The sequence below is a fragment of the Pistacia vera genome, unplaced genomic scaffold (assembly GCF_008641045.1).
Source record: "Pistacia vera cultivar Batoury unplaced genomic scaffold, PisVer_v2 Contig31, whole genome shotgun sequence".
Taxonomy (NCBI): Eukaryota; Viridiplantae; Streptophyta; class Magnoliopsida; order Sapindales; family Anacardiaceae; genus Pistacia; species Pistacia vera.
This window is the reverse complement of record NW_022196124.1, coordinates 437643-463323: the sequence shown is the minus strand read 5'-3', so window position 1 is coordinate 463323 and position 25681 is coordinate 437643. Positions and strand designations below refer to the sequence as shown.

At 36.3% G+C, this 25681-nt stretch overlaps 3 protein-coding genes, 1 long non-coding RNA gene and 1 pseudogene across 6 annotated transcripts; 2 read left to right on the top strand and 3 right to left on the bottom strand.

Annotated features, from left to right (window-relative positions):
- Nucleotides 1-397: 397 nt before the first annotated feature.
- LOC116136225 lies at nucleotides 398-5292 on the bottom strand. Of its 3 annotated transcripts, none has more exons than XM_031421945.1 (14): nucleotides 5205-5292; nucleotides 5008-5066; nucleotides 4496-4640; nucleotides 3710-3981; nucleotides 3426-3463; nucleotides 3264-3343; nucleotides 2976-3043; nucleotides 2329-2725; nucleotides 1793-1905; nucleotides 1654-1719; nucleotides 1401-1491; nucleotides 1172-1239; nucleotides 881-918; nucleotides 398-765 (listed from the first exon to the last, which is right to left on the bottom strand). In XM_031421945.1, the coding sequence occupies exons 3-14, from the start codon at nucleotides 4599-4601 to the stop codon at nucleotides 579-581; spliced, it is 1524 nt and encodes a 507-aa protein (XP_031277805.1). In that variant the 5' UTR covers nucleotides 4602-4640; nucleotides 5008-5066; nucleotides 5205-5292; the 3' UTR covers nucleotides 398-578. The 3 variants fall into 3 exon arrangements, with proteins under 3 accessions (XP_031277805.1, XP_031277804.1, XP_031277806.1); XM_031421944.1 differs by having other exon boundaries at nucleotides 5008-5071; nucleotides 5205-5288; XM_031421946.1 differs by lacking the exons at nucleotides 5008-5066; nucleotides 5205-5292 and having other exon boundaries at nucleotides 4524-4640.
- Nucleotides 5293-8712: 3420 nt separating this feature from the next.
- On the bottom strand, nucleotides 8713-10914 carry LOC116136118 (protein JINGUBANG-like). Its single transcript, XM_031421830.1, has 2 exons — nucleotides 10239-10914; nucleotides 8713-9441 (listed from the first exon to the last, which is right to left on the bottom strand). The coding sequence occupies exons 1-2, from the start codon at nucleotides 10788-10790 to the stop codon at nucleotides 8713-8715; spliced, it is 1281 nt and encodes a 426-aa protein (XP_031277690.1). The 5' UTR covers nucleotides 10791-10914.
- Nucleotides 10915-12393: 1479 nt separating this feature from the next.
- Nucleotides 12394-15643, top strand: LOC116136187. Its single transcript, XM_031421891.1, has 4 exons — nucleotides 12394-12794; nucleotides 13880-14324; nucleotides 14441-14556; nucleotides 15084-15643. The coding sequence occupies exons 1-4, from the start codon at nucleotides 12398-12400 to the stop codon at nucleotides 15503-15505; spliced, it is 1380 nt and encodes a 459-aa protein (XP_031277751.1). The 5' UTR covers nucleotides 12394-12397; the 3' UTR covers nucleotides 15506-15643.
- A 795-nt stretch (nucleotides 15644-16438) lies between these two features.
- On the bottom strand, nucleotides 16439-17390 carry LOC116136224. Its single transcript, XR_004128999.1, has 3 exons — nucleotides 17318-17390; nucleotides 17025-17213; nucleotides 16439-16849 (listed from the first exon to the last, which is right to left on the bottom strand). It is a non-coding gene; the product is annotated as an uncharacterized LOC116136224 (long non-coding RNA).
- Nucleotides 17391-19987: 2597 nt separating this feature from the next.
- LOC116136117 lies at nucleotides 19988-25318 on the top strand (annotated as a pseudogene).
- The last annotated feature ends 363 nt before the right edge of the window (nucleotides 25319-25681 follow it).

Genomic DNA, 25681 nt, shown 5'->3' with positions numbered 1-25681 from the left:
AAACAGCATAAATCAAAAGAAGATCCTAATGTTTTACGTATTAGTCTAATGACATTATGTTATTACTGTTATCATAATATGATCCTCTGAAGAAAAATGCAAAGATCTTGTAAACCATCGACATTGTTCTATAATCTATATCAATTCTCCAGGCAATGGGAAAATTCTTCTCTGAATTAGGGATGCAAGACTATGCAAGAAATAAAATGTACAAGCTTATACATTAATTTCAGGTCCACAATCAAATGTAACAACAAAGTACTTCAACAACCAGACGCAGCAATTTTCCGCAAAGCAAGAAATTGATTTCACCATGTAAGTTTAAAATCTATCCATTAACTGTGCACTTTTCAACTGTTACAAGTATTTAGTTTTCTAATAGATACTCAAGATCTAAGAACTTATAGCAGCAAATCTTATTTGGGGAACCTAAAAAAGAGGGAAAAATTAGAAATTTGGAAGCAAAAGCCGAAAATACGCTAGTAGGCTTCATCACAAGAGAACGACCTTATATAACACAAGTGGCCTGTGTTTTCTACTCAAAGGGAACTAAGTTGTTAATCTTCAACTTAAATGGATCAGTCTCCTTTCGTGTTTTCAGGAAAAGGTATTGAAGCACAGCAATGATAATAGCCACTTTCATCAAATACAAATCTCTGTGAAAGATGAGCTTCGGGGATAATATACTCTCCCCATTCCTCAGATCCATATTGCTTGAAAATGCCTCGTGCATCAAACGAATCAAGCTTTCTTGTCCTACTCTTGCTGTACAATCCAGTTTAGTTTCATAAATCAGTCAGAATAGAACTAAAGAAAATAAAGAAAAACCAAAGGGTTTATAAGCCTGGGGGTAACAAAGAGAAGCAAAAGAAATGGGCACCTTTTCCGATGCCTTGCATTCATCACAGTGGCATGCAACTGCAATTTGAGGAAACAACCAACTGTTAGTAATAATATTTTTTAGTGAAGATAAATGAACAACACAAATATACAGACAGACAGGTAACATGACTGTGAACTGGGCCACCAACAGAGTTAAAATTAAGCAGCAGATATCATTGTTGAAGTTTGAAAAAAAAAGAAATAAAATAAAATAGAAAAGAAGAAGAAGAAGAAGAAGAACATAATATAAAATTAAAAAAGCAAATACTTGAATGGTCCTATATTGTACCTTCAACTTCTGTGTAGCATCTTTCTCAAGCACAAGTCCAGCTTCATTAAATGCATCAATAATGACTTCTAAGAAGGTTCAGGAAATTCAAAAGACTCCACTGAATTAATAAATATGACAAAAAATTGACAAAACTAGACAATATTGTACTTCTGTTTTTCCACTGTATTTCCAAGTGTAGCACAAAAAGGAGAAGACAATGATATTGACAATTAAGAAATGAGGATACGACATGCACGGAGAAGTCGACCATCATCACCAATTTCTTCTACTGGAGCATAGAGTACACGAGCTTTGGCCAAAGAACCTCTCATTAATTCCTGCACAGAGAAAGGTTGATCCCAAATAAGATATTATGCACTAAATTAACATTCAAACATTAGCAGATTCTCAACCTTCACCTGTCTATGTCCCATCAGCTAAAAGACTCAAACTCAATAACAAAACCGTAAGCTGTATTTGAACTTGAAAAACAATCTTACCAGCCCCTTTAGTCTTATAAAGATGGGTCGATTATCCAAGGCATCCATCACTTTCGAGGAAATACTCTGACAGAAACATAGAGCATTATAACATCAAGAATGTTACTATCAACCAATAGCTATTTGAACAGAAATTTACCTTCAAAACCTCAACAGCTGCATTAACTCGGTCCTTGTTCCACAATTTCAACATCAGCACAGTTAAGTGAAAGGTTTTAGGTTTAATAAACATGGACTTGTCGATTCCCAAATCTGTTGACAACAGTACAGCATTATTGTCAGAGTAAGAAAAAGGAGAAAGTGATAAAAGCAGCACAGTAGACCTTCAGAGAATTTGAAGCAATATAACATGACCAAAAATACTAATGAAAAGACATAAAAGCTGTAGTGTTGAACCCACGTAAGCAAAACCCATTATGGGTATACAAAAGTTGCATCCACAAAGGATCACACATAAGCTTTCAGTGGATGGCAAAGGATAAACAAAGAATCATAGTGAAGATCCAAATTAAGTAGTACCTAGTAAACAAACTGACAAAAAGCTTTTAGAGCACGTATGTATATTTATATGCTGCTTCTGGTTGCTAACAAGAGAACAATAATGTTCTGGAGACTCTAGATTATAATATTATAAAGCTTGTATCAGTGCATCACAGAATCTAATGGGTTTCTCACCAGATACAGAGGAAGACTTTGATGCTTTGGGTACATAACTAACAAGAGGTATGCTCTTTACATCCACTTTAACATGCTCATTGTCATCTCCAACTTTAAGTTCAACTGCAACATTAGATTTTTGGTCTATGCTCTTTACATCCACTTTAACATGCTCAGTGCCATCTCCAACTTTAAGTTCAACAGCTACATTAGGAGTTTTATCTAACTGTCGGTCCTTGTCTTCATTGTCAGAGGCATCTTCGTTTGAATCACTATCTGCATTCTCTTCTAGGGGGGAATCACCAACTCCCAGGATACAGTTTTGAAAATTAACAAGCTTATCAACCAATTCTGTATGTATAGCTAATGGAAGAGATATAAAGTGTGAGTAATCCAGACTTGGGCCTTTAACTGCCTGAGATACCAAAAAAAAAAAAACATTAAAAGATTTATTTATGAGTGAGATGTATCAAAGAGAAAACAATGCCTAGTAGTCAACAGGCTCTGAATGTTACAGAATGGCTCATATTAAGCCCCTGCCAAAAGTAGGAAAAAAGATTTCATTTACAAAATTACGAGAGATTAGAAAAACTAATAAAAATAACATCTTTGGCACAATGCCTCTGCTTGATGCCATTGAAAAACAATATAGATATGAAACCAACCTCATCGATTATAGATTTTATCCTTTCTGAAGCTTTATTTACACTATCCAATGAAATGCCTTCGATGACTGCAACATGTAACAATGTTAAAGTTACTATATATTGAATATATAACAGATTCATATAACTTACATATTGACGAACAATGTCAAATTAGATAAGCATAAAAGAAAATTGTTCTGTGAAACCATGAAGAAACATAAATGAAATGAATCTTTAACATGGCAATTTGGTTCTAACAACTTGACATAAGTTAAGACCTTAATTGTCACAAACCAACAAACTTACTAATTGAATCCTCCTTCCTTGATGATGGGATGATAATCTTAACTCCCATCTCCTCTTCAATTTTTTTCTGCATGGATCCCCTGAGGGAAGAAATGAAATGAAAAAAAGGAAAAATGGCCATTATTTGAGTCTTAAAAAGGTTTACATGCAGAAGTTCCCTACTCTCTTCCCTTGACGAATCGAATTACAGAAGCACCAATCTGCAAGTAAAGCACACGAAGTGAGAACACTTTTTTTTTTTTTTTTCCTTTTCTTTTCTGAAAAGAAGAGAAAAAAGACAATGAGCTCAAGAAACATTGACTATATTCATTACTCCATTCATGGTGTTTGTAGCAAGGATAGAGAAACTGAAAATTTCAGATAAAGTATGACAAAAGCCATAAAATGTACTTCATATTGAGTCCTATTATTGACAATTTTGTCAAATTCACGTTTTGAAGTTTTACCTCAAGCGAAAGTGAATGCTTTTCAGCTGAAAGGTCTGACTGTCCTTCCACTGCTCTATCCTCGACATTATCCTGCAATGTATGAGAACTGAGTGTTGAGTCAGTTACTTCAGTCACTGCTTCAACCTTCATGACATGTTGAGCATCTGTAACATTGCTTGATGTGCTGCACTGCACTTCTTGAATTTGACTTGCATCTTCTGAATCAACTGTCAATTCTTGAATTTGACTTACATCTTCCGACCCAACTGTCACTTCCTTTACTGAACATTCTACAAATTGACATCATATAAACCATCAGCAACATTGGTTGCAACTCAGACCTACAAACCCATTATAAAGCAATCCCTCAGATATATTATAACGTCTTGCAAACCAGCCAGTTAAGAGATTGCAAAACTTCAATCCTTGATCTAAAAATACACCAGGTGAAAAAAGAAGATAGATTTTTGAGAGTCTTCAAGTAAATCTATAAACTGACAGGTAATTCAATGCAATTGGAGAAATAGCTATCTGACAATTTTAAAAATGTATAATCATTATTTTATCTGAAAGGACCGAGAAATTGGATCAAAAGTGAGGGAGAGTTGTTTGATTTAAATTATGTCACATTTTGCAAGTCTGAAAACTCCATGGAATGGAAAAAAGAAGAAAGAACAACCTCTATCTTTTGAGAATAAAAAATTGAGTATCCATCACTAAAAGCTCATAGATCATTAGAATTGTGTCTATTATCATCCCAGTGTGCATTGTACACAAGTTTGCTTCAACCACAAAGAAACAAACCTTCACCAAAACTGGCTTGACTACTCACGGGTCTCCATACAAGATTATTGGTTTTTTGCTTTTTGATTGTGTACACAGCACCTGGCTTTTCTTTTGCCCCACCCATCTTCCAATTACAGCTCAAATTATAGTAAAAACAGCGTCCCTATCACATGAGGAAAACAATTAAAAATCAACCAAGCCACGAACACATTTCACGATCAACCTCGAGTTTATAAAATGCAAAACAAAAAGAAAGAAAACACAAACAAAGTAGTCAAAAACAGCCAACAAATGGCATTCATTTGTTTTCCTCTCCAAAGAAATTCCTGTATTCTCTCTCTATCAGTCTATCTATCAAGTAAACAAAGAAAAATATAGCACAACATCTAAAAACAAGAAAAGAGTAGCTATAATTAAGCTAAAATAGCCAGAATAAGCTCATTGCAATGCATTACATAAAGATTGATCATAACTTAAGAAACAAAGTATAAGCAACAAAACAAATATTAACAAATATGCACATAAGAAACCTGAAGGTAATCAATCGGACTTGGTTTCACATAAGTGGTTGTAAATTTCAGTACACGGTCTACTCTGCATAAAACAATAACATTAAATTCAATAAGAAGTATAGAATACTAAGAATTTCAAACAACAGAAGAAACAGATTGAATCTTTGAGGTGAATTACATGTTTTAGTGAGGGTTCAAAGTGTTGAAAGGCGTACCTGAAGAGCAAGAGAGACCTGCTGCTGCAACTTAACATTCGGCTCCGTGTTCTGTATTGCTTGTGAGAGCCACCAGGTCTGATTTGTTTCACACGTGTGAGATGATGACTCATCTTAGGAGAGTAATTATTATTTCATTTTGGGCCTCAGTATCTTACTATACTGGGCCATTGTACCTTACAGGTCCGCTATTGTTACTGGGCCAAAATTCCATGAATCATTGTCCAAGGGTACTCTGCTCCGTGAATCGTTGTCCAAGGTGTACTGGCCCCGCTAGTTGCACTTATTTCAGATTTTCACTCTTGAGCTAATACTATTAGTGACTGTTAGAGGTCTGTGAGTGAGGTCGGCAAGTGAAGGTATGAGTTTTGTAAAGGAGATTGAGGGAGCTCAACAATGGTCTCAAAAGTGATTTTTATGTCAGAATCGATCGAAAAAACTAAAATCCTCTCACTTAGACATAGCTAACGTGAGCAATTGTTTGCTAACATTAGCCTATCTTTTGTCAAAAAACACCGACACACTTTAACGTATTAAAATGAACCGTTTTATAATAAAAAATTAAAAATCTATTAAAATAAATGAAACAACGATTACTACTTGAAGGGTGAAAATATGAAAAAAATATAACCAAGAATACCAAGTAAGATTTCGTTAAAACTTCGGATGGGACTCATGGGAGTATGTCGTTGCTCTATTTTATATTAAACTTAATTCCCTGAACTATACTTTACTCTTTCACATATTCGCTTTTCTCTCCTTCAATATCAAAATCAAAATTAAAATAAAGCCGAAATCGTTCTCTGTTCCCCTTGTTGATTTTGTTTGTTGTCGAACGAAAGCTAAGATTGTTAGGGCTGTGGCTCTTGGGTGTGATTTAATCTCAGAGTCTTTCGTCTCTGTGCTTTCAGTATATCAGTCCGAAATGAGACGCCGTGGTTTCTTGCCTGTGCCCTTTTCTGTACCGGTAACCTCACCTCAGTATTTGCTATGCGGGTAAGGATCTAGCCAACAAATTTTTTTTTTTTTTTTTTTGGGTTTCTTAAGAAAATGCTGCACATCGGCAATGTGATATTTCAGGTATCTATAACGTACTGGTGAACAAATTCCAGTAACTTTACTGGCGTGCTAATTCCGTGAAGGAACTTTACCGGAGCTTCCACCTCAGCAACGTACGTTGCCGTTGTAATGTTTCACACCAGTAACGTTGCTGTTGTGATGTGGTGCGCCGGTAACTTGACCTGATTACCTCTCCAGCATCCTCACTGGAGTTTTCTCCCAGCAACGTTGCCGTTGCAATGTAGCACACCAGTAACTTTCCACGAATTAACTCTCCAGCAACGTTACCGTTGTGATGTAGCACGCCGGTAACGTTGCCTGAATCGCATCCCCAGTAACATTACCGGAGTTTCCTCCCAGCAACCTTGCTGTTATAATAATGGCACACCGGTAACTTTACCTGAATCAAATGTTGCTGATATGAGGTGGAACTGGTAACGTAACTGAATTACCTCTCCAGTAACGTTACCAGAGTTTCCTCCGCAGCAACGTTGCTGTTATAATGTGGCACAACGTAATATTACCTGAATTACTTCTCCAGTAACATCACTGGAGTTTCTTTCGCAGCAACGTTGCCGTTGTAATATAGGACACCAGTAATGTTACCAGAATCACCTATCCAATAACATTGCAGTCACTATGTAGCACACCTGTAGGGTTACTGGAAACCTTACACCAGTATTTTTTTAGCAGTAGCATCACCCGGAGCTCTGTTATTAGTTTCTGGTATCATTGCAACAATTACCTGTAAAACTTGTGACCACATGCCACAGTTATGCAGTTAACGGTGGTTTAAGGAAGAGTTATTTAATTGTTTATCTTAATCATTTATGGGATGTTAAAGGTTTAAAGGCAGCTTAACCTCCCATCATAGATTAAAGTAGGCAGTCAAGTGCCTCCTCCTTAAACCATCTTCAACTAACTCCTCCTTAAACCATCTTCAACGGCATATAATTGTGACAGGTGGCCACAATCAAGTCTTACATTGCCTGTTACCTATTATTTTGCTTAACTTACCTGAATGATTTTGTACATCAATTATGTTACCAGAAATTGTTTTACAGATAATGTTACTGGTTGCCTCTACTCTTCACGATCAGTGAGGTTGCTGGAATTTTTAACCTACTGTCATCATGCTTTTTAATCTGATATATTAGAATTTGTTTTTCGATAAACTAGTAACGTTACTGGATATTTTTAATCACTAACTTTAACCAGGCGATTCATATCATGATGAATTCTACTTTTTGCTTTTTGCTTTTCGCTTTTTGCATTTTCTTATAGTGATTTTCTTTTCAATGTGGATTATGAGTTTTTCCTGTCTTGAGTCTTCATTGGTATCTTTATAAATTGAATTCTTTTGTGACCCAGCAATTGAATCTGTTAGTTGTCCATTTTGCAGCTCTATGGTCCGTTCTGGTGGTGCATTCTGAGTGTGATGAGCTTCATAGCAACAATGCTCAAAAATCCTAGGAGCAGTCAAGTGCAAATGATTGGATTTTCATCTTCTTCTGCTTAAGGTATCTTAAACAAAATTAAAGCTGAGGATATAATTTAATTTGGTTAATCATTATACAAATGCAATTTCATAAGAGCTAAGAAATATTGTAGCCAGGAATAATTTTATGCCATACTTGATAAGCAAGTGATCAGAAAACTGAAAAGTCTCAGTTGAAGATAAGAATTAAAAGCTAGTTTGATTGTCTGGAGTACAACAAGAAACTTGTGCAGTAAACAAGGAATCTAATGGAGTTCTTATATCCTTCACCATGTAAGATCGACCTTGTGGATGTTTAGCCATGGTATGTCTAGGGATTTTCTTTGGGTGCAAACATTCTCGTTCTGTCAAAGACTATATCATATCAGCTCTGGTGATCATAGCAATTCTTGTTGGTTTGCGTATAGTTTGTTACATCATTTATCGTTTGTTGAAGAAGGATCGTTATAATGCTAATCAAGATCCCCATCACGGTCTGGAACTTCACCAGTAAAGACATGGTATGCAGATAGGATTATCCTTAGAAGAAAATCATAGCCTAGAAAGGAAGTTTATCATCAGAGCAGAATAACAAAATGGCCAGCCTTGTAATGTAGACATGCAATGACTTCTCTTAGAAAAATATGATTTATGTTTTCATTTAGCTCTTCTAGTTAGGAACAATTTGTAGTTTCTCATCTGAAGATGCTCTCAACTATTTGTCTATTCTAGTTGACTACAATTTTTTTTCCTGGTTTCAGGTTTCAGTTTAAAGATAGTGTCTTGTCTATGCGTAGAATTTATTCATTTATTATTATTATATTTTTTTTAATATTCAACTTTGCATTAAGCATCAATGTAAAGTTTATTAATCCACAACATTACAAACTAATTCAACTAAATAGAGCTAGCTAGATCTCTTACAATACACAATTTTAGTTACAATACAGGGACAATTTTCTTCTGCAACAGCTAGTCTTGCAACTCAAAATATCCATGACCACTTTGATTCAAACAATTACCACTAGCATTTTTCTTTCGAGTTACGCGCCACATTTTCAGAACCCCATCAAGACTCCCAGTGCAAATTGTGCAATCATCTTCACCTTCTTCCCCTAAATGCCCCATAAACGCTGTAACACATCGAACCGGTCCTCTGTGACCCACGAGAACTGCTAGCATTATATGTCTGCCATCTTGTTCTCTAGACCAAACCCTACACGTTGAGTCAGCTGAGCCGCTAATCACATAATTTTCCACACTTGCAATGCACATTACTGCATGAGTGTGGCCCTGGAGGGCCCCAGAATATTGTAGTTGACCTGAGAACCAGCCCTTGTGCCAGTAATGTATATAGCCATCAGTGCAGCCACCATAGAGTATGCCATCGTCTGGGACAAGGGTTAGGGTTTTTACAGGGGAACATTTTGCAGGTAGGGTTAGAATGAGAGTATGCAAGTGGTTTTCGCTGTAAAAGTATCGACGCCAGACTCTGATCGTGGCGTCATCAGAGGCGGTGTAAAGTACTCCGTCATCAGTGACAATTATGGCATTGACTGGCTCAGGATGTGCCTGGATGGTTTCTATGCATTTGAAGTCTCTTATCCGCCATACTTTTACTGTTTTATCAAGGGAAGCCGAGTATAGAATATCATCAGAAACATTGATTGCTAGCGATGATATTGGTCCCATATGCTTCACCTGTAGAATAAATCGATAAACAAAGTTATGATAGCGAATACTTACGAGTTATAAATGATATGATATGCTCACTGTTCGTTACGAGGTATAAATGATATGATATGTTTACTATTCCAGTTAATAACGCTACCAAATATGTGATCATGAACACTTAAGCAGATGGGAAAAATCCCAAGTGGGATGACAAAAGTAAATGAATCCAGAAAGGACTATGGATGAGAAAGTGGGCTGTTAGATATTTAACCATATTTATGGAGTTATGAAGAGCAACTTCCATTACTGACTCCATCAAGAAACTGATAAAATTCCAACTTCTATCCACTTTTGTGTAAACACATTTATATATAGAGAGAGAATCGATTTAAAGTATTAGTTTTTTCTGGGGGAAAAATCCAGAATAACAAGTGGGTGTTATTGAATCGTTTATGGAACAAAATTAAGTAGAGGAAGTTTAATCCCATCTCCTCCATTCTAGAAATGAATACTTTTCATTAACTTCATTGAATGATTTATCTTCCTCCTGTACAGTTGGGTCCTAAAATGCCCTACCAAAATCCGTAGCTTCATTAATACATTAGGTGTCAATTGTCAAAACCAGGATCCTTCTCTCCATTCACCCTCCCACCACCCCAAATAAATAAAAAAAAAAAAAAAAAAAAAAAAAAAAAAAAAAAAAAAAAAAAAAAAAAAAAAAAAATGCCCCATTAACACAAACGTAATTTTATCTTTCAGTATTTGTTACAATTAGTAAACTAGAAAAAATGCGAACATCTGCAACTGGGAGTAAGAACAGTTACCGTTTTATCTCTTCCAGTTATGTAGCTTCGTACAGAGCCTGTAGACTTGGGAACTGTAGCTAGTCGAACATGTTTCAATCCTTTATCCCAAGTTCGACGCCAAACCCTAATCTTGCCATCGCCATAAGCAGCATAAACTCTATCATGGCTCACTTCTAGGGCAACAACCATGCATGCTTTAGTCTTGAGCTGCCCACATTCTGTGAACTCAGGCACCTTCCAAATCCTGATCAAATTGCTTTCAGAACCTGTGTAAATGAACCCATTTGCCACAGCAACTGACAGCATCTGCCCATCTTTCTTCAGGATGGAAGACAAGCAACGGTAGGTGGCTTCCAGGCTCGCGGCCCCGCCGGCCGCAGGGTGGAAAGAATGGAGAGGGGAGGAGACAGGTGAAGTGTGGAGACTTGGAGAGGTGAAACGAGGGGGTGTGAATGAGAATCTAGAGAAGGAAGGTTGCTCTTTTGAGGAGAGGCTTCTTAAGAACTTGCTGTGAGTTGTGTCATGATCTCTAATGGCGAAAGATGGATTTGGAGAATCCAGTGAGGCCATGAGCTCTTTATTTTCTTCTCTTCTTCTTCTTCTTCTTCTTCTTCACTAAGTGTTTGTCTTTGTGTTTCTCTCTTAGACTGAATGCAATGCAGAGAGAAGATTGGTGGCGTTTTTATGGCAGTACTTGGATAGTTTGGTGGGTGCATGACATTGTATATAAATGCAATTCCATCAGCTGCCAGTGCCAGACACAATAAAGTTTCTGTAAGAGTAAGATTAGATCTTTTAATTCTTTCTATTGGTCGGTTTGAAGTTATTACAATGATACAACTTTGGCCACTAATTTAGGGTTGTAGAGTAAATGCAAATTATGCCAAACAATTAGCTTAAGCTTAATTAATGATAGGTGGATGGTTAATTTATTAATTGGAATTCATTCGAAGAAATAAGAGAGCTTATAGCATCACGGAGGAGGATTTTATAATAATGATAAAGATAGATAAGAGAAGGGAAGGGAAAAAAAATGCATAAATTCATAAATTTGTAATATGATGATTGTTGATGTATGTTGGATCCATATATACGATAGGTGGATTTTTAGATGTATTGTCCACTCGGGGACTTGAGGAACCTTATGGTTTTATCTTGAAAAAGTGTTTCTAGCTGGTGAGGTTGTCTTTGTATTATATAAGCGACCAAGACCCTCGTCTCCTAACCGATGTGAGACTTTGATATTAACCCAATCCCTCATATGGTAGGTAGATTCTTAGAGGTATTATCCACTCTAGACTTTGGGGGCTTGCATGATTTTGTCCAAAAAATGTGCTTCTAGGTAGTGAGGGTCTCCTTATGCTATATAAGCGATTAAGACCCTCGTCTTCTAACCAATGTGGGACTTTGGCACCATACAACTCCCTACAGGGCGAAGGCACAAAGACCCCCACACCACTTTGGCTTAGAGTCTTAATTGTTTATATAGTAACAAGACTCCCTCATCACTTGGAGTCGTCTTTTCAAGACAAAACCATACAGGCTCCTAAGGCCTAAAGTAAACAATACCTCTAGAAACTTACTTATCATGTGTTTGGATCCGACATATATCAATAATTATTTATAACTAGAATCTCTTCAAGAATACAAAGTTTATAAATAAAAAAGGTAGTACATCAACACTCTCACATTAGATGTCATGTTGCCTTAATGTAAGTCTAAAGATAAAGAAATTGGTTATATACTTCGTAAAACCATATTAATAATACTATCGTGTTATCATATACTTTATATTTAACAAAAATGAAACATAAGTTGACATAATGAATATGGGAATTTTGTGTTCAATTTATTAATCCCTTTCTAAATACTATTAGTTGACAATGTGTTCTTAATGTTTTATAAAATTCGATAATATATTTTTTTATAAAAAGATATTTTTTCTATGTATATTTCTAAAAGTAGAAATCCCCTCCTTTCCATAATAATTACTTCCATATAATTAAATGAACATTTATAATCATTTTTTCTAAACAGAATCTCTCTCTTTACTCTTTACTAATAAAAATACTAATAAAAATAATAAATAAATAAAACAAAATTAATTATTTTAATTTATTGTTTTTTATATTTGCACAAATACCCCCAGCCTCGTTCACACTCACTCAACAAAAGCAATGAACAACACCACCACTCTCCGTCACCCTCACTCTCCCAAATCCACCACCACTGCAACAATGCTCGACCGCTCCGTCTCCTCCCGCCGCGCCGCCGCAGACACAGAGGCCCTTTCCGCTCTACCCTCCGACGCCGCATCCGACGCCGTCGACGACTCCAAGACCAAACGCCAACATATTTCCTTGTTAGCCTCCAAGTACCTCTCACGCATCGGCCACGTGTCGCCCTCTGTCATCCTCTCTCTCTTCGTCTTCCTCTTCGTCGCCTCCTTGATCTTTCACTACTATCGTGGCCTTGTCTGTGTTTCGCCCTACGATCCGCGTTCTCGGGGCGGACCCGGGCTCTTTCGACCCGATGCGTTGGAATCTGATTTCGGATATCTTGGTGTTCCCTGGTGTAAGTTTTCTATCATTTTTAATTTGATTTTAATGTGATTTTCAGATCTGGGTTAATTGAATTTAGTTTGAATTTGATGTAATTTTTTATGTGGTTTTAATTTTTAGTCGTTAATAATTTGATTTGATTATGTATTGTACTAGGATTATTTTAAATGGGTTGTTGAGAGATGGCTTCTTTGTATGTTAATATTGGGTGAAGTTTAAATCTCTAAGTAATTTTGGCTGGATAATGAGAGTTTTAGGTTCCTGCGCTATTTGTTGATAAATTGATTTGACAATGGATCACATAGGGCCTGAAGAGATGACTTTATTTTTATGTTAAAAGCTTGTAAAGTTGTTATTAATATTGGATTGATAATCGGAGTTAAAGGCCACTCGGTATTCATGATCGTTTGTGATTATGAATGTGTTGTGATTTCAAGATGATTAGTATTTGTATACTGTAATTGGCATTTATAAGGTGTCCAAATGCGGTCTCAATTTATTGGTTGAATTTCAAATCCTTATGTCTGAGATTTTCTGGCGTTTGTAATGGTAAGGCGAGTGGGAATGTGGGGTTGGAGAGATACTTGTGTAATTACATGCATAGATCTTGAAGCGGTCTATGGATTTGGTTTAAGTTCAGCTTGTGCTTTAATTTTTTAGCTGAAAAAATAGATATAGTTCTGTTGTTCAGTTTTGTATTTTTAATACTATAAATTCATGAATTTAGATGGTGTGTGGTTTTCTGAACTAGATCTGGATATTATTTGGTATCATTTATTGAACTTTTGACCATTTTGATTTACAATCATCTTTTAAGGTTCAGCTAAATATGTTTTCCTACCGGCGCACTTTTTTGTGCCAGTTGGAAAATTTCCTTTTCTTCTTTCTTTTTCTTAATTTTTTTTTTTTTTTTTAAATTTTTCTACTTGATCGTTGCTGTCTATAAAATTGGAATTCATTTGTGTTGAATATAATCTGAATGCATACAAGTTTTAATCTGTTTGAATTAATCAGTTGATATTGTTGGGATTTGAGTTTGAGCATGCTGTATTTAATATCTTATGGTCTACATTGTTTAATTTTTGTCCTTGTCAAAAGGCAGATCGAAACAGGGAAAAACGGTTGAATGGACATCCAAGGATTTGCTCAAGGGTTTGGAAGAGTTTGTACCAATATATGAAACTCGTCCAATTAAGAATAACATGTATGGGATGGGTTTTGACCATAGCTTTGGGCTTTGGTTCATTGCTCGGCAGCTGAAACCTGATCTAATGATTGAGAGTGGTGCTTTCAAGGGGCATTCTACTTGGGTTTTGCGGCAAGCAATGCCAGAGACCAAAATCATTTCCCTTTCACCTCGGCATCCTGCAAAGTACATACAGAAGGGACCTGCTTATGTTGATGGAAACTGCACGTATTTTGCTGGAAAAGATTTTGTGGATTTTGGTAGTGTCAGTTGGGGGAATGTGATGAAGCAACATCGGATTTCCAATCTCAGCCGGGTCCTAATCTTTTTCGATGACCATCAAAATGAATTGAAAAGGTACTAAAGGTCTAACTGAGTTTGATTATAAGAAAATTTTTTGCTCCTTATATTTATACTAATAGGCTTGTAGCTTGCTCAATGCTGATTTCTCTTAATTCATCCTTTTACGGAAGAGTAAAGCAGGCACTGAAGGCTGGCTTTCGGCATCTTGTTTTCGAGGATAATTATGATACCGGAACTGGAGACCATTATTCTTTGAGGCAGATATGTGATCAGTTTTATATAAAAGGTGCGAGCTCTCCCCTTATTTAATATTTGATGGCTTGCTCATGAATGCCTTGAATTATATAATATGAATCACATTGGCTATCATTTTGCTTTGTTTGGGGCTGTTTCTACCTCTCTGTCTTAAATTTAGGCCTGTTTTTTTTGTCCTTGCTGAACAGCCTCTCATTTTTTTACTGGGTTCTCCCTTGTTTGAAGTGCCTTCATATCATTGATATAAACTTTGTAATTGAGTTGTCCTGTCCCTTTTTCCTTGTAGTTTAAATGGGAGCTTATCTCTCTTTCAATTCTCTTAGCTGTGAATATATATACCATCAGAGGAGGAGGTCTCAACAGTAACCACTGGGACAAGCTTTAGTGATTTTAAATTATTTATTTTTCCTTTTTTCCGTTCCTGATGGTCAGTCAATGCTATTTACAGTTATATTAACTGGATTATAATTTATTTTCATATAACCTTACATCTACAAGGACATTGTAAGTTTTCAAATAGTGGGCTAATTTGCTCCACCTTTCATGTTTTTGATTCAGGAGGTGGCCATAGCTGCTTTAGAGATAGCGACGAAGCAAGGATTAGAGCAAGAAGGAAGAACTTCTGGGAGAAGGCAGTGGATGTAGAAGAACTATGTGGACCAGACGAAACCTGGTGGGGTGTTAGAGGAGAGATGCGAGATAACTTCAACCACAGTAACAAGCCAATCTCTTATATGGAACATTTTCAGAACAGCCGTTTTATTGAATCAGTTCTAGATGTTTATTGGGAGCTCCCTCCAGTGGCCGGTCCTTCCCTGACTCACCAAACACGATATGATCCTGCCCGTGCGTCCAGTCCAATCGTTGAAGATGGCCGCTTTGGCTTGTTTCAGCGACTTGGTTTAGGTAGGCTTGAGAACTCTGTATTTAATGGATATACCCAGATGGTGTATCTGCAAATTTCTGAACAAGAATCATAGAAGAACCATGAGCAATAGATGAGGATGTTTTTTTAGCTTCCACTTCACAGAAAATTTAGGTTTGTTAATATTGATGTATTTTGCTTGGTCATAGCTAGCCGCTCAGAATTATTGGTATCAGTTATTATTTCTATTGTTCATTAAATTTATTTAATCATATCCACTCATTTTAACTTAATCACAATGTTTTAAAACCCGGCCCAGCTCTGTTGGTTCAATTGGGACATGAGGCTTTCACTGGGTCGGATTACCTGTTTCACTATTCACCTAAAACCCTAGAAATTGGGATGATGATCGACGAACAATTGAAGGTTGGGATGTTGGGGCTTTTGAAGAAAAAATGTTGGTGAGTGCAATGGTAGCGACAAAGTTGATTTCTGGTAAGTGAATCGATCGGAAATCGAGAAAAAAGGTGGTGGCAACAATCAACTTTTGCAAGCGATTGGCGAGGCTAACAGGAATGGGGTGAAGTGAGTTTTGGTCAGGTTGCTGAGGGGAGTATTTTCATAGTGATGTGGAGGGTTGTTGATGTTGACGGTGGTGAGATGTGGCATAGAATGTTGACGTTGGTGAGATTCGGCCAAAACAGGCAGATCTTGGGTAGATTTTCTAGGGAATGGGTTCAAAGGATGATCGAGATTGCATTTGGTGTGTCGTTGTTGTCAATCAGTCAATCGTTGACTTGTATTTGGGGTGTGCTTGTTAAGTTTCAAACTTATAGGGACTGGTAATTTTCAGGGTGTATTTGGTGAATTTTAAAATTTTTGTCACCCAGTTTGACCGATTAAACCAGTCAACCTGAGATCCGATAACTTTGTCAAGTTTCACTTCCGTTTGGTTATTGAAACATTGTTAATCTAATCATATCATTTCAAAACTTCATTTATTATTTATGAACATTAACGATACATATTGGGTAATATTGTTCTCATGCACATGTCATGTTAATGTTATATTATAAAATTCAATGTTACATAATAAAATTCCTTAAACGTAGTAGTTTGCCTTCTAAGTTTGTTTCAACAATAAAGCAGACACCATATGAATCAAAAGGTGGCGAAATGACCAAATACCCTTTTCGACAAAGGATACTCCTCACATAACACTTAAGCTTGTTTATTGAACCCAATCAAGATCAAAGCACATAGTTACATGTTGATCGATAGCCCAAACATCGCGTAAATCATCATCATCTCTATTAAGTAGCTTCCAATTTTTCCTCCTCCAATCTTCCATTTGTAAGGTGCTCAGAATCTTTACATCTTTCAGGTAATGTCGCCAACACTTGATATTATGAGAATTGCAGCAATTTACACATCTATTCCTCAGTTCCTCATATAGCCACTGTAGTTCAAGCAAGTCAAATAATTCTGTTAAAACTTAATAACGATTATGAACTTAAAAGATATATCTTAATAAGTTCTACAATTGAGTCGTTAAATTGTATCCTATGTCAATGAAATGAATTCATATAGGATAGAAATATTAAGAACAATAATTTAAGATTAAATGAAGACACCTGAAGGAATTTGTGTTCATTTTCCTCGATTGCATTCACATGCAAAGTCCTCGGACAACAACTCCAAAGAAGGCCATCTAACAAAACTCTGTAATCTGACAATGGCATGCCTACAGATAGGTTTAGAGTAGTAACTTGACAATGGAATGAAGCAAAACTTTCTCTTACTCCATCCAAATTGAATGAAATCTTGCAAAATCACAACAAACAATAAGCAATCAACAAACGACAAGAAAATGTAGCAAAAGTAAGTAAAACCTTGATATTCTATTCCGTAAGATTTATTGAAATACCTTGTTCGACCTAAAAAATATGAGTAGATCTTTAATTTGATTGGCTATTCCAAGACATTCCTTCAGATTCATGATCCAACTAGTGTCAAGATCACCTCCAGGGCAGATCCAAACTTTCGAATGTGGACATGGAGCATTAGTTACAGCAATGGGAAATGGACTAAAGTGGTAAGAGAATGAAATCAAATTTGGTGTATCAAGATGAATTGCCTTCAAACTAGCACAGCTACCGAATGCTAAGCTTTTCAGCCTATCACTTGAAATCATAATCCTTTCAAGGAATTTACACCCCCTCACAGACAAATGCTCAACGAAGGGAAATTGTGATATAAGGTGATGAAAATCCTGGTCTGTAAAAGATTCACCCCCTATATGTAACTTGTTCAAATGTGTACACCCAGCCATGTCAATAGATATCCTGTTCTCCCATTTTAAGACAAGCCAAGATTTTTGAAGACTTGAAGCAATAATTTCAACACTAAGAAGTTCATCCGAGGATTGATGAATCATAATGAACTTGAGTTTGAGAGCTTTAGAGACACGCAAATGCTTAAAACCCAACAGTTGGAAATCGACAAGTCTTCAAGTAAAGGGCATTCACTAGTAAACTTGTGGACCATCTGCTCATTTATACAGACCTGTTTTAAAGTAAGACTTTTGAGAGAACATAACATTAGAGCATCAGAGGGCTGCACTATCTTACAACTACACAGCCTTAAAGTAGTAAGCAATTTTGCAGAAAAGATCGTTTGAGGCAAAGTGTACATTGCGTCCCTATCTGTATTGTACACTGTTAAATAATCTGCCATAAGATCAATATCAAACTCTTTTACCTCTTTCTCTACTGCCAACTGTATCCATTCATCAATACGAGAGGATATCTTAAGATTAAAAACACATATGTATAGCTTAAATTTCTCCATGGAGTACTCAAGTCTGCAGAACCGACGCAGGGTTACATCGACAAATTTCATAAATCTGTTTACATGAAATTTGTCTATCCCTCGGGTACAATTTGGTTGTGTAAGCCAACTTTTCGTATGAAGTGATTTTGATCAAATTCCAATACAGGAAATGATGCCCGTAAATAATACCATCTCTTGGACAAGATACTAGTTCGAGCTACCTCTTTTGGCCATTGACAAGACAAGATTATATGAATGATAAAAGTAGGCAACTCTGAGATTCTATCCAGGCATCAAATCTGTAACATGAATACATAAAGTATAAAATTTATATTTGTTCATACATTAAGAATCCCAAAACATAAAATTATATTATATTAATAGAAAGTAAAATAATCCACAAAAATTTCAACAAATGCACATAAGATTGGCCAAGAACAATTGCAGGTAAGAGAGAAAGAAATGCCTACAGATGAAACCAAACAAAAAATAAAAAAGAGAGAGACTTACTGGTGATTATTTGTAATAACTGTGCCGCAGAATTGTTGGTTCTAGCTAGAAGAATTACTGAAAATTAGGAAGGGTTTTTGTAGGTTTAGATAAAGAAAGGGCTCAATCTCCAGCTAACATCCAGTTAACTAGCTGAAAAAGTTTAAGAGGGCAATTAAAAGGCCATTTTGGTCTTGGATTTAATGAAAATGCCATCAACTTCTTCAGTTTTAGTAAATGGACTTGTTTTTTTATTAAGACAAATTAATGACAATTAATCATGTTTTAATTAGGATTAATGGAGCATTGACTAATTTTTAAAAAATTATCGTTGTCCCCAAAAACCCAAAATTGTTGCAAAGAAACCCAAATCTAAAACAAAGAATTTGATCCCCTCTCTCCTTCCCTCCATTAACGTTGGAACTCCCTTACCTATTGCTATTTCTTCTTGGCAAAACCGAAGCCCACCACCTCCTCATCCTCCTACTCTTCCTCTACATCTTCTTCTTCCTCCGCCATTGACATCTTCTACTAGAAGATCCACCTCCTCCTGCTGACATTTCGTCTAGGTTTGCATTACTCTTTTTTGTATTTTAGATTTCTATCCAAAAAGATATAATGGATTGGGTTTGGGTTATGATTTCGATTTAGTGGTTTAGGTTATTGAGTTGTGTTTGATGTAATGCAAGTTGAAAAGAGTGAAATTTGTTGATGATTTTCTTGCATTGTGGGTAACTGAGGGTGGTAGCAACTGCCACAACCGATTATATGTGCAGGTGATGAAAAATGGATTCAAAAGTTGATGGATCGTTTAAGTGATCTGGTATATGGCAACAGATTACTTAAGCGATTAGATATTTGGCAATAGATTGCTTAATCGATCTAGTGTATCGGTTATCAGATCGTTTAAACAACTCTACAGATGCCCTTTAAAATCTATCAACCCTTAATATATCAGTTAATAATATTTTTTTTCTTACAGTATAGGTCATTGGCTATTATTAGACATGGAACAAGTTGTTTTGGGTGTTGAATATTTTGTGAGTGGATGGAAGACGAAGGTTGCTAGAAGTGGATTGGGAAGAGCCAAAAAGTTATAGTAATTGTTGTGAGTATAGAAGTTAGTTTTCATAAGTTGATTGATGATATCATTAGAAGAGGTGGGTTGAGTTGCTAACATAGTGATATAGTTGTAAAGTATGTTTTAAGTAGAGTTCTTGCACATTATAAGGTACCCCCTATTGTATTAAAGTCAGATGAAGATGTGAAGTTATATATGCTTCATGTAGTCAATACTTTGGAAGTTGGTTCAAAGGAAGGGGAGAACGAGCAAGTTGGTGTGAAGAATGCTAGTTTTAGTTTTAACTACGAGGGCATTGATTTCTTTGTTGAAAAATCAAGAGTAGGTGGTGAGAAGGACACTGTAGAAGAGATTGGTCATGGGGGGCAGAACAAAACTGTGGACGAGAAAGACACCGTACATGTTCCCACGGATGTAGAGATTCCTATAAGATGATGTAGAAGGTGTAGCTTGAGAGGAAGAGAACACTATAGTCTTTTATGTAGATTTAGAAGAGGCAATTGTAGGTAGTAGTGAATCATCTCATGTTTTTACTGATCAATCAAACTTACACGTAGGGTATTTATATGACAACAAGGAGGAAGTAGTGAGGAAGCTAAAATTTGTTGCCGTAAAAGGTAATTTTGAGTTCATTACCAAAAAGTCTAATTCAGCAATAGTGACGGTTGCATGTCATGATCGAAATTGCAAGTGTCTGGTTTATTGTAGAAGGTATATGGGATCTGAAAAATTTATTGTTAGCATATATACCCGTGGGCACACATGTGGGTTGGGACATATTTCAGGCCAACATCGACAAGTCTTCGCTGATATTATTGAACAATTTGTGAAAAGTCAGTTTGTTGAAGGGAAAAGTCCATCTCTTAAGGACATTCAAAGATATGTGCGTATAGAGTTGGAATGTGATGTTAGTTACTAGAAATGCTGAAAACTGAGACAACATGCACAAAATTTTGTGAGGGGCACACCAGAGCATGGGTACACAATACTAGAAGCATATCGCTATATGCTTGAGTTGACAAACCAAGGTAGAAAGACAACTTTGAAGTGGGACAAGAATATGAGGTTTAAATATTTTTTTTGTTGCTTACAAAGCTACTATAAGGGGTTCTCGAAACATGAGAAAGGTGTTGATTATTAATGGTTGCTTTTTGACGAGAAAGTTTGGAGGTATATTGTTGGTGGCCACTACACAAGACTGTGAGAATCACACCTATCCCATTGCATGGAGTGTGGTTGACTTTGAGAACGACAAGTCGTGGACTTGGTTTTTTAAGCAATTACTTACGATAGTGTCTGACAGTGATGAGTGGTGCATAATATCTGATAGTTACAACTCTATAAAGAAGGGGATTGCCATTATTTACATTCTAGCACAACATGGATTATGTATGTTACACCTTGGCGAGAACATAAAATAAAAGTTTAAGTGTACTGGCCTCCTTCAGACATATTACATGGTAACAAAAGCTTATCGATTTGATGAGTTCGAAGAGTACTTTTGGCAAATCCGAATCAAGGATGATAATATTGCTAAGTATTTTGAGCATGAAATTGGTTCAAGTGATGAAGTAGAACTTATTTTCCTGGAAGAAGGTTTGATGTCATGACTACAAACATAACGGAGTCCATAAATTTGAAGTTGTTAACAAAAAGAGAGTTTCCTATTGTTGCCTTTTTTGATGCAATACAGAGGACATTGTCACACTGGTTCCATGAGTGTTGTACAGAGTCAAATAATTTTACCACAATCCTAGTTCTATCAGCTAAAAAATTATTGCGAGAACGTATTAAACTTTCAAATGCACAATTCGTCTATCCTCTCAATGCTCAAGAGTTTACCATGTGCGGCTATGGTTCAGATGTCCTAGTTAATGTTCTTAGTAAAACTTGCAGTTGTAAAGTTCTTGACATTCAATGTTTACCATGTCCTCATGCACTAACAACACTTAGACAACAACGCAAGCCATATTATAGTTCAAGAATTTACTTAGAACTTTGCTCTCCTCTATATACGATAAGCTATTACATGCTAGCTTGATTAGAAACGATATATCAAGTTCCTCCAGAAATGTAGTGGGTGATGCCGTGAGAGTTGCTTGACATTATCATTCATCCGCCATTCAAGAAGACAGAAAAAATGGAGAAAAAGAATTAAGTTATTCCATCAGCCTGTGAGGTTCCTTAGATGATGAATAGGTGCTCAATTTGTAAGCAACGTGGCCGTAAGAAAAGCAGTTGCCAGAATCGTTGAGGTGCATGTCAAGAAAATTAGCTTCAAAGATAGAAGTAAGCAAGGTAGAATCAATTAGGCCACAAGCAAGCAAGCAGGTGTTATTAGATCGCTAAAGCAATTTAGTGTTCGCTTAAGTGATCTAGTGTTCACCAGATCTGCAAATAAGCAAATCGCTTAAGCGATCTACTATCATTTATAGATTTGAACAGCAGGTTGCTAAACCGAACACTAGATCTCTTAAGCGATCTGCTATTCATGCCTTTTTAAATCCCATCATGTTAATGTAATTTGTGGGTTTATTTATTGTAAGGCTATTAGAGTGTATGTAATCTATACAGAATGACTTGTGATTGTGTAATTTTTATCATAAAACAATGGGTGTTTTTATTATACATCTTTCATAGCTTTCTAGATTGTATGTTTGTGTTGTAGAGTCGTTTTATTTATGCCAAGTTGTAGATTGTTGAATGTCAAAAACCATGGTGATTTACAAATGTGAAAAACAATGGTGATTTACAAATAGATCTGTAAATTGAACACAAAAATACTGGTTCGCTTAAGCAATGTCGGTTATCGCTTAAGCGATAAAGGTTATCTATCTTGGATCACTTAAGCGAGAGTTAACATCACTTAAGTGATTGTAGACTTGAGGATGATGATTTTGACACAAATTGGCCTTGGTCGCTTAAGTGATTTCGGCTATTGCTTAAGCAATCAAAGGTTATCTATATTGAATTGCTTAAGCGAGAGTTGACATTGCTTAAGCGATTGTGTACTTGATAAGGATATTTTGACACAAATTGGCCTTGATTGCTTAAGTGATTTCGGCTATCGCTTAAGCGAACAAGGGTTATCTATACTAGATCGCTTAAGCGAGAGCTGATATCGCTTAAGCGATCATGTACTTGATAAGTATGATTTTGACACAAATTAGCATTGATCGCTTAATCAATGTCAACTTTCACTTAAGTGATCAAGTGTTATCTATACTGGATCGCTTAAGCAAGAGCTGAAATCGCTTAAGCGATCGTGCACTTGAGGATGATTTTCACATTGCCTTGGCCTTTGTCGCTTAAACGATCAAGGCTTATCTAGCGGTCTCAATTTATTGGTTGAATTTCAAATCCTTATGTCTGAGATTTTCTGGCGTTTGTAATGGTAGGGCGAGTGGGAATGTGGGGTTGGAGAGATACTTGTGTAATTACATGCATAGATCTTGAAGCGGTCTATGGATTTGGTTTAGTTCAGCTTGTGCTTTATTTTTTAGCTGAAAAAATAGATATAGTTCTGTTGTTCAGTTTTGTTTTTTAATATTATAATTCTGATTTAGATGGTGTGTGGTTTTCTGAACTAGATTGGATATTATTTGGTATCATTTATTGAACTTTTGACCATTTTGATTTACATCATCTTTTAAGGTTCAGCTAAATAGTTTTCCTACCCGCGCACTTTTTTTGTCCAGTTGGAAAATTTCCTTTTTCTTTCTTTTCTAATTTTTTTTTTTTTTAAATTTTTCTACTTGTCGTTGCTGTCTATAAAATTGGAATTCATTTGTGTTGAATATAATCTGAATGCAGACAAGTTTTAATCTGTTTGAATTATCAGTTGATTGTTGGATTTGAGTTTGAGCATGCTGTATTTAATACTTATGGTCTACATTGTTTAATTTTTGTCCTTGTCAAAGGCAGATCGAAACAGGGAAAAACGGTTGAATGGACATCCAGGATTTGCTCAAGGTTTTGAAGAGTTTGTACCAATATATGAAACTCGTCCAATTAAGAATAACATGTATGGGATGGGTTTTGACCATAGCTTTGGGCTTTGGTTCATTGCTCGGCAGCTGAAACCGATCTAATGATTGAGAGTGGTGCTTCAAGGGGCATTCTACTTGGGTTTTGCGGCAAGCAATGCCAGAGACCAAAATCATTTCCTTTTCACCTCGGCATCCTGCAAAGTACCTACAGAAGGGACCTGCTTATGTTGATGGAAACTGCACGTATTTTGCTGGAAAAGATTTTGTGGATTTTGGTAGTGTCAGTTGGGGAATGTGATGAAGCAACATCGGATTTCCAATCTCACCGGGTCCTAATCTTTTTCGATGACCTCAAAAGAATTGAAAAGGTACTAAAGGTCTAACTGAGTTTGATATAAGAAAATTTTTTGTTCCTTATATTTATACTAATAGGCTTGTAGCTTGCTCAATGCTGATTTCTCTTAATTCATCCTTTTACGGAAGAGTAAAGCAGCACTGAAGGCTGGCTTTCGGCATCTTTTTTTCGAGGATAATTATGATACCGGAACTGGAGACCATTATTCTTTGAGGCAGATATGTGACATTTTTATATAAAGGTGCGAGCTCTCCCCTTATTTAATATTTGATGGCTTGCTCATGAATGCCTTGAATTATATATATGAATCACATTGGCTATCATTTTGCTTTGTTTGGGGCTGTTTCTACCTCTCTGTCTTAAATTTAGGCCTGTTTTTTTGTCCTTGCTGAACAGCCTCTCATTTTTTACTCGGGTTCTCCCTTGTTTGAAGTGCCTTCATATCATTGATATAAACTTTGTAATTGAGTTGTCCTGTCCCTTTTTCCTGTAGTTTAATGGAGCTTATCTCTCTTTCATTTCTCTTAGCTGTGAATATATATACCATCAGAGGAGGAGGTCTCAACAGTAACCACTGGGACACTTTAGTGATTTTAAATTATTTATTTTCCTTTTTTCCGTTCCTGATGGTCAGTCAATGCTATTTACAGTTATATTAACTGGATTATAATTTATTTCATATAACCTTACATCTACAGGACATTGTAAGTTTCAAATAGTGGGCTAATTGCTCCACCTTTCATGTTTTGATTCAGGAGGTGGCCATAGCTGCTTTAGAGATAGCGACGAAGCAAGGATTAGAGCAAGAAGGAGAACTTCTGGGAGAAGGCAGTGGATGTAGAAGAACTAGGTGGACCAGACGAAACCTGTGGGGTGTTAGAGGAGAGATGAGATAACTTCAACCACAGTAACAAGCCAATCTCTTATATGGAACATTTTCGAACAGCCGTTTTATTGAATCATTCTAATGTTTATTGGGAGCTCCCTCCAGTGGCCTGTCCTTCCCTGACTCACCAAACGCGATATGATCCTGCTCGTGCTCCAGTCCAATCGTTGAAGATGGCCGCTTTGGCTTTTTCAGCGACTTGGTTTAGGTAGGCTTGAGAACTCTGTATTTAATGGATATACCCAGATGGTGTATCTGCAAATTTCTGAACAAGAATCATAGAAGAACCATGAGCAATAGATGGATGTTTTTTTAGCTTCCACTTCACAGAAATTTAGGTTTGTTAATATTGATGTATTTTGCTTGGTCACTAGCTACCGCTGAGAATTATGGGTATCAGTTATTTTATTTCTATTTTCATTAAATTTATTTAATCATATCCACTCATTTTAACTTAATCACAATGTTTAAAAACCTGGCCCAGCTGGTTGGTTCAATTGGACCTGAGGCTTTCACTGGGTCGGATTACCTGTTTCACTATTCATCTAAAACCCTAAAATTGGGATGATGATCGACGAACAATTGAAGGTTGGGGTGGGGCTTTTGAAAAAAAAGTGTTGGTGATTGCAATGGTAGCGACAAAGTTGATTTCTGGTGAG

Coding starts and splice junctions, on each gene's coding strand:
- LOC116136225 (XM_031421944.1), bottom strand. CDS start 5,242: ATGTTAAGTTGCAGCAGCAGGTCTCTCTTGCTCTTCAG. Junction 3,344..3,425: donor CGATTCGTCAAGGGAAGAGA/GTAGGGAACTTC, acceptor TTCTTCCCTCAG/GGGATCCATGCAGAAAAAAA. Junction 1,720..1,792: donor CAGCTGTTGAGGTTTTGAAG/GTAAATTTCTGT, acceptor TGTTTCTGTCAG/AGTATTTCCTCGAAAGTGAT.
- LOC116136118 (XM_031421830.1), bottom strand. CDS start 10,790: ATGGCCTCACTGGATTCTCCAAATCCATCTTTCGCCATTAGAGATCAT. Junction 9,442..10,238: donor TAACTGGAAGAGATAAAACG/GTAACTGTTCTT, acceptor TTTATTCTACAG/GTGAAGCATATGGGACCAAT.
- LOC116136187 (XM_031421891.1), top strand. CDS start 12,398: ATGAACAACACCACCACTCTCCGTCACCCTCACTCTCCCAAATCCACC. Junction 14,325..14,440: donor CATCAAAATGAATTGAAAAG/GTACTAAAGGTC, acceptor CTTTTACGGAAG/AGTAAAGCAGGCACTGAAGG. Junction 14,557..15,083: donor TGATCAGTTTTATATAAAAG/GTGCGAGCTCTC, acceptor TTTTTGATTCAG/GAGGTGGCCATAGCTGCTTT.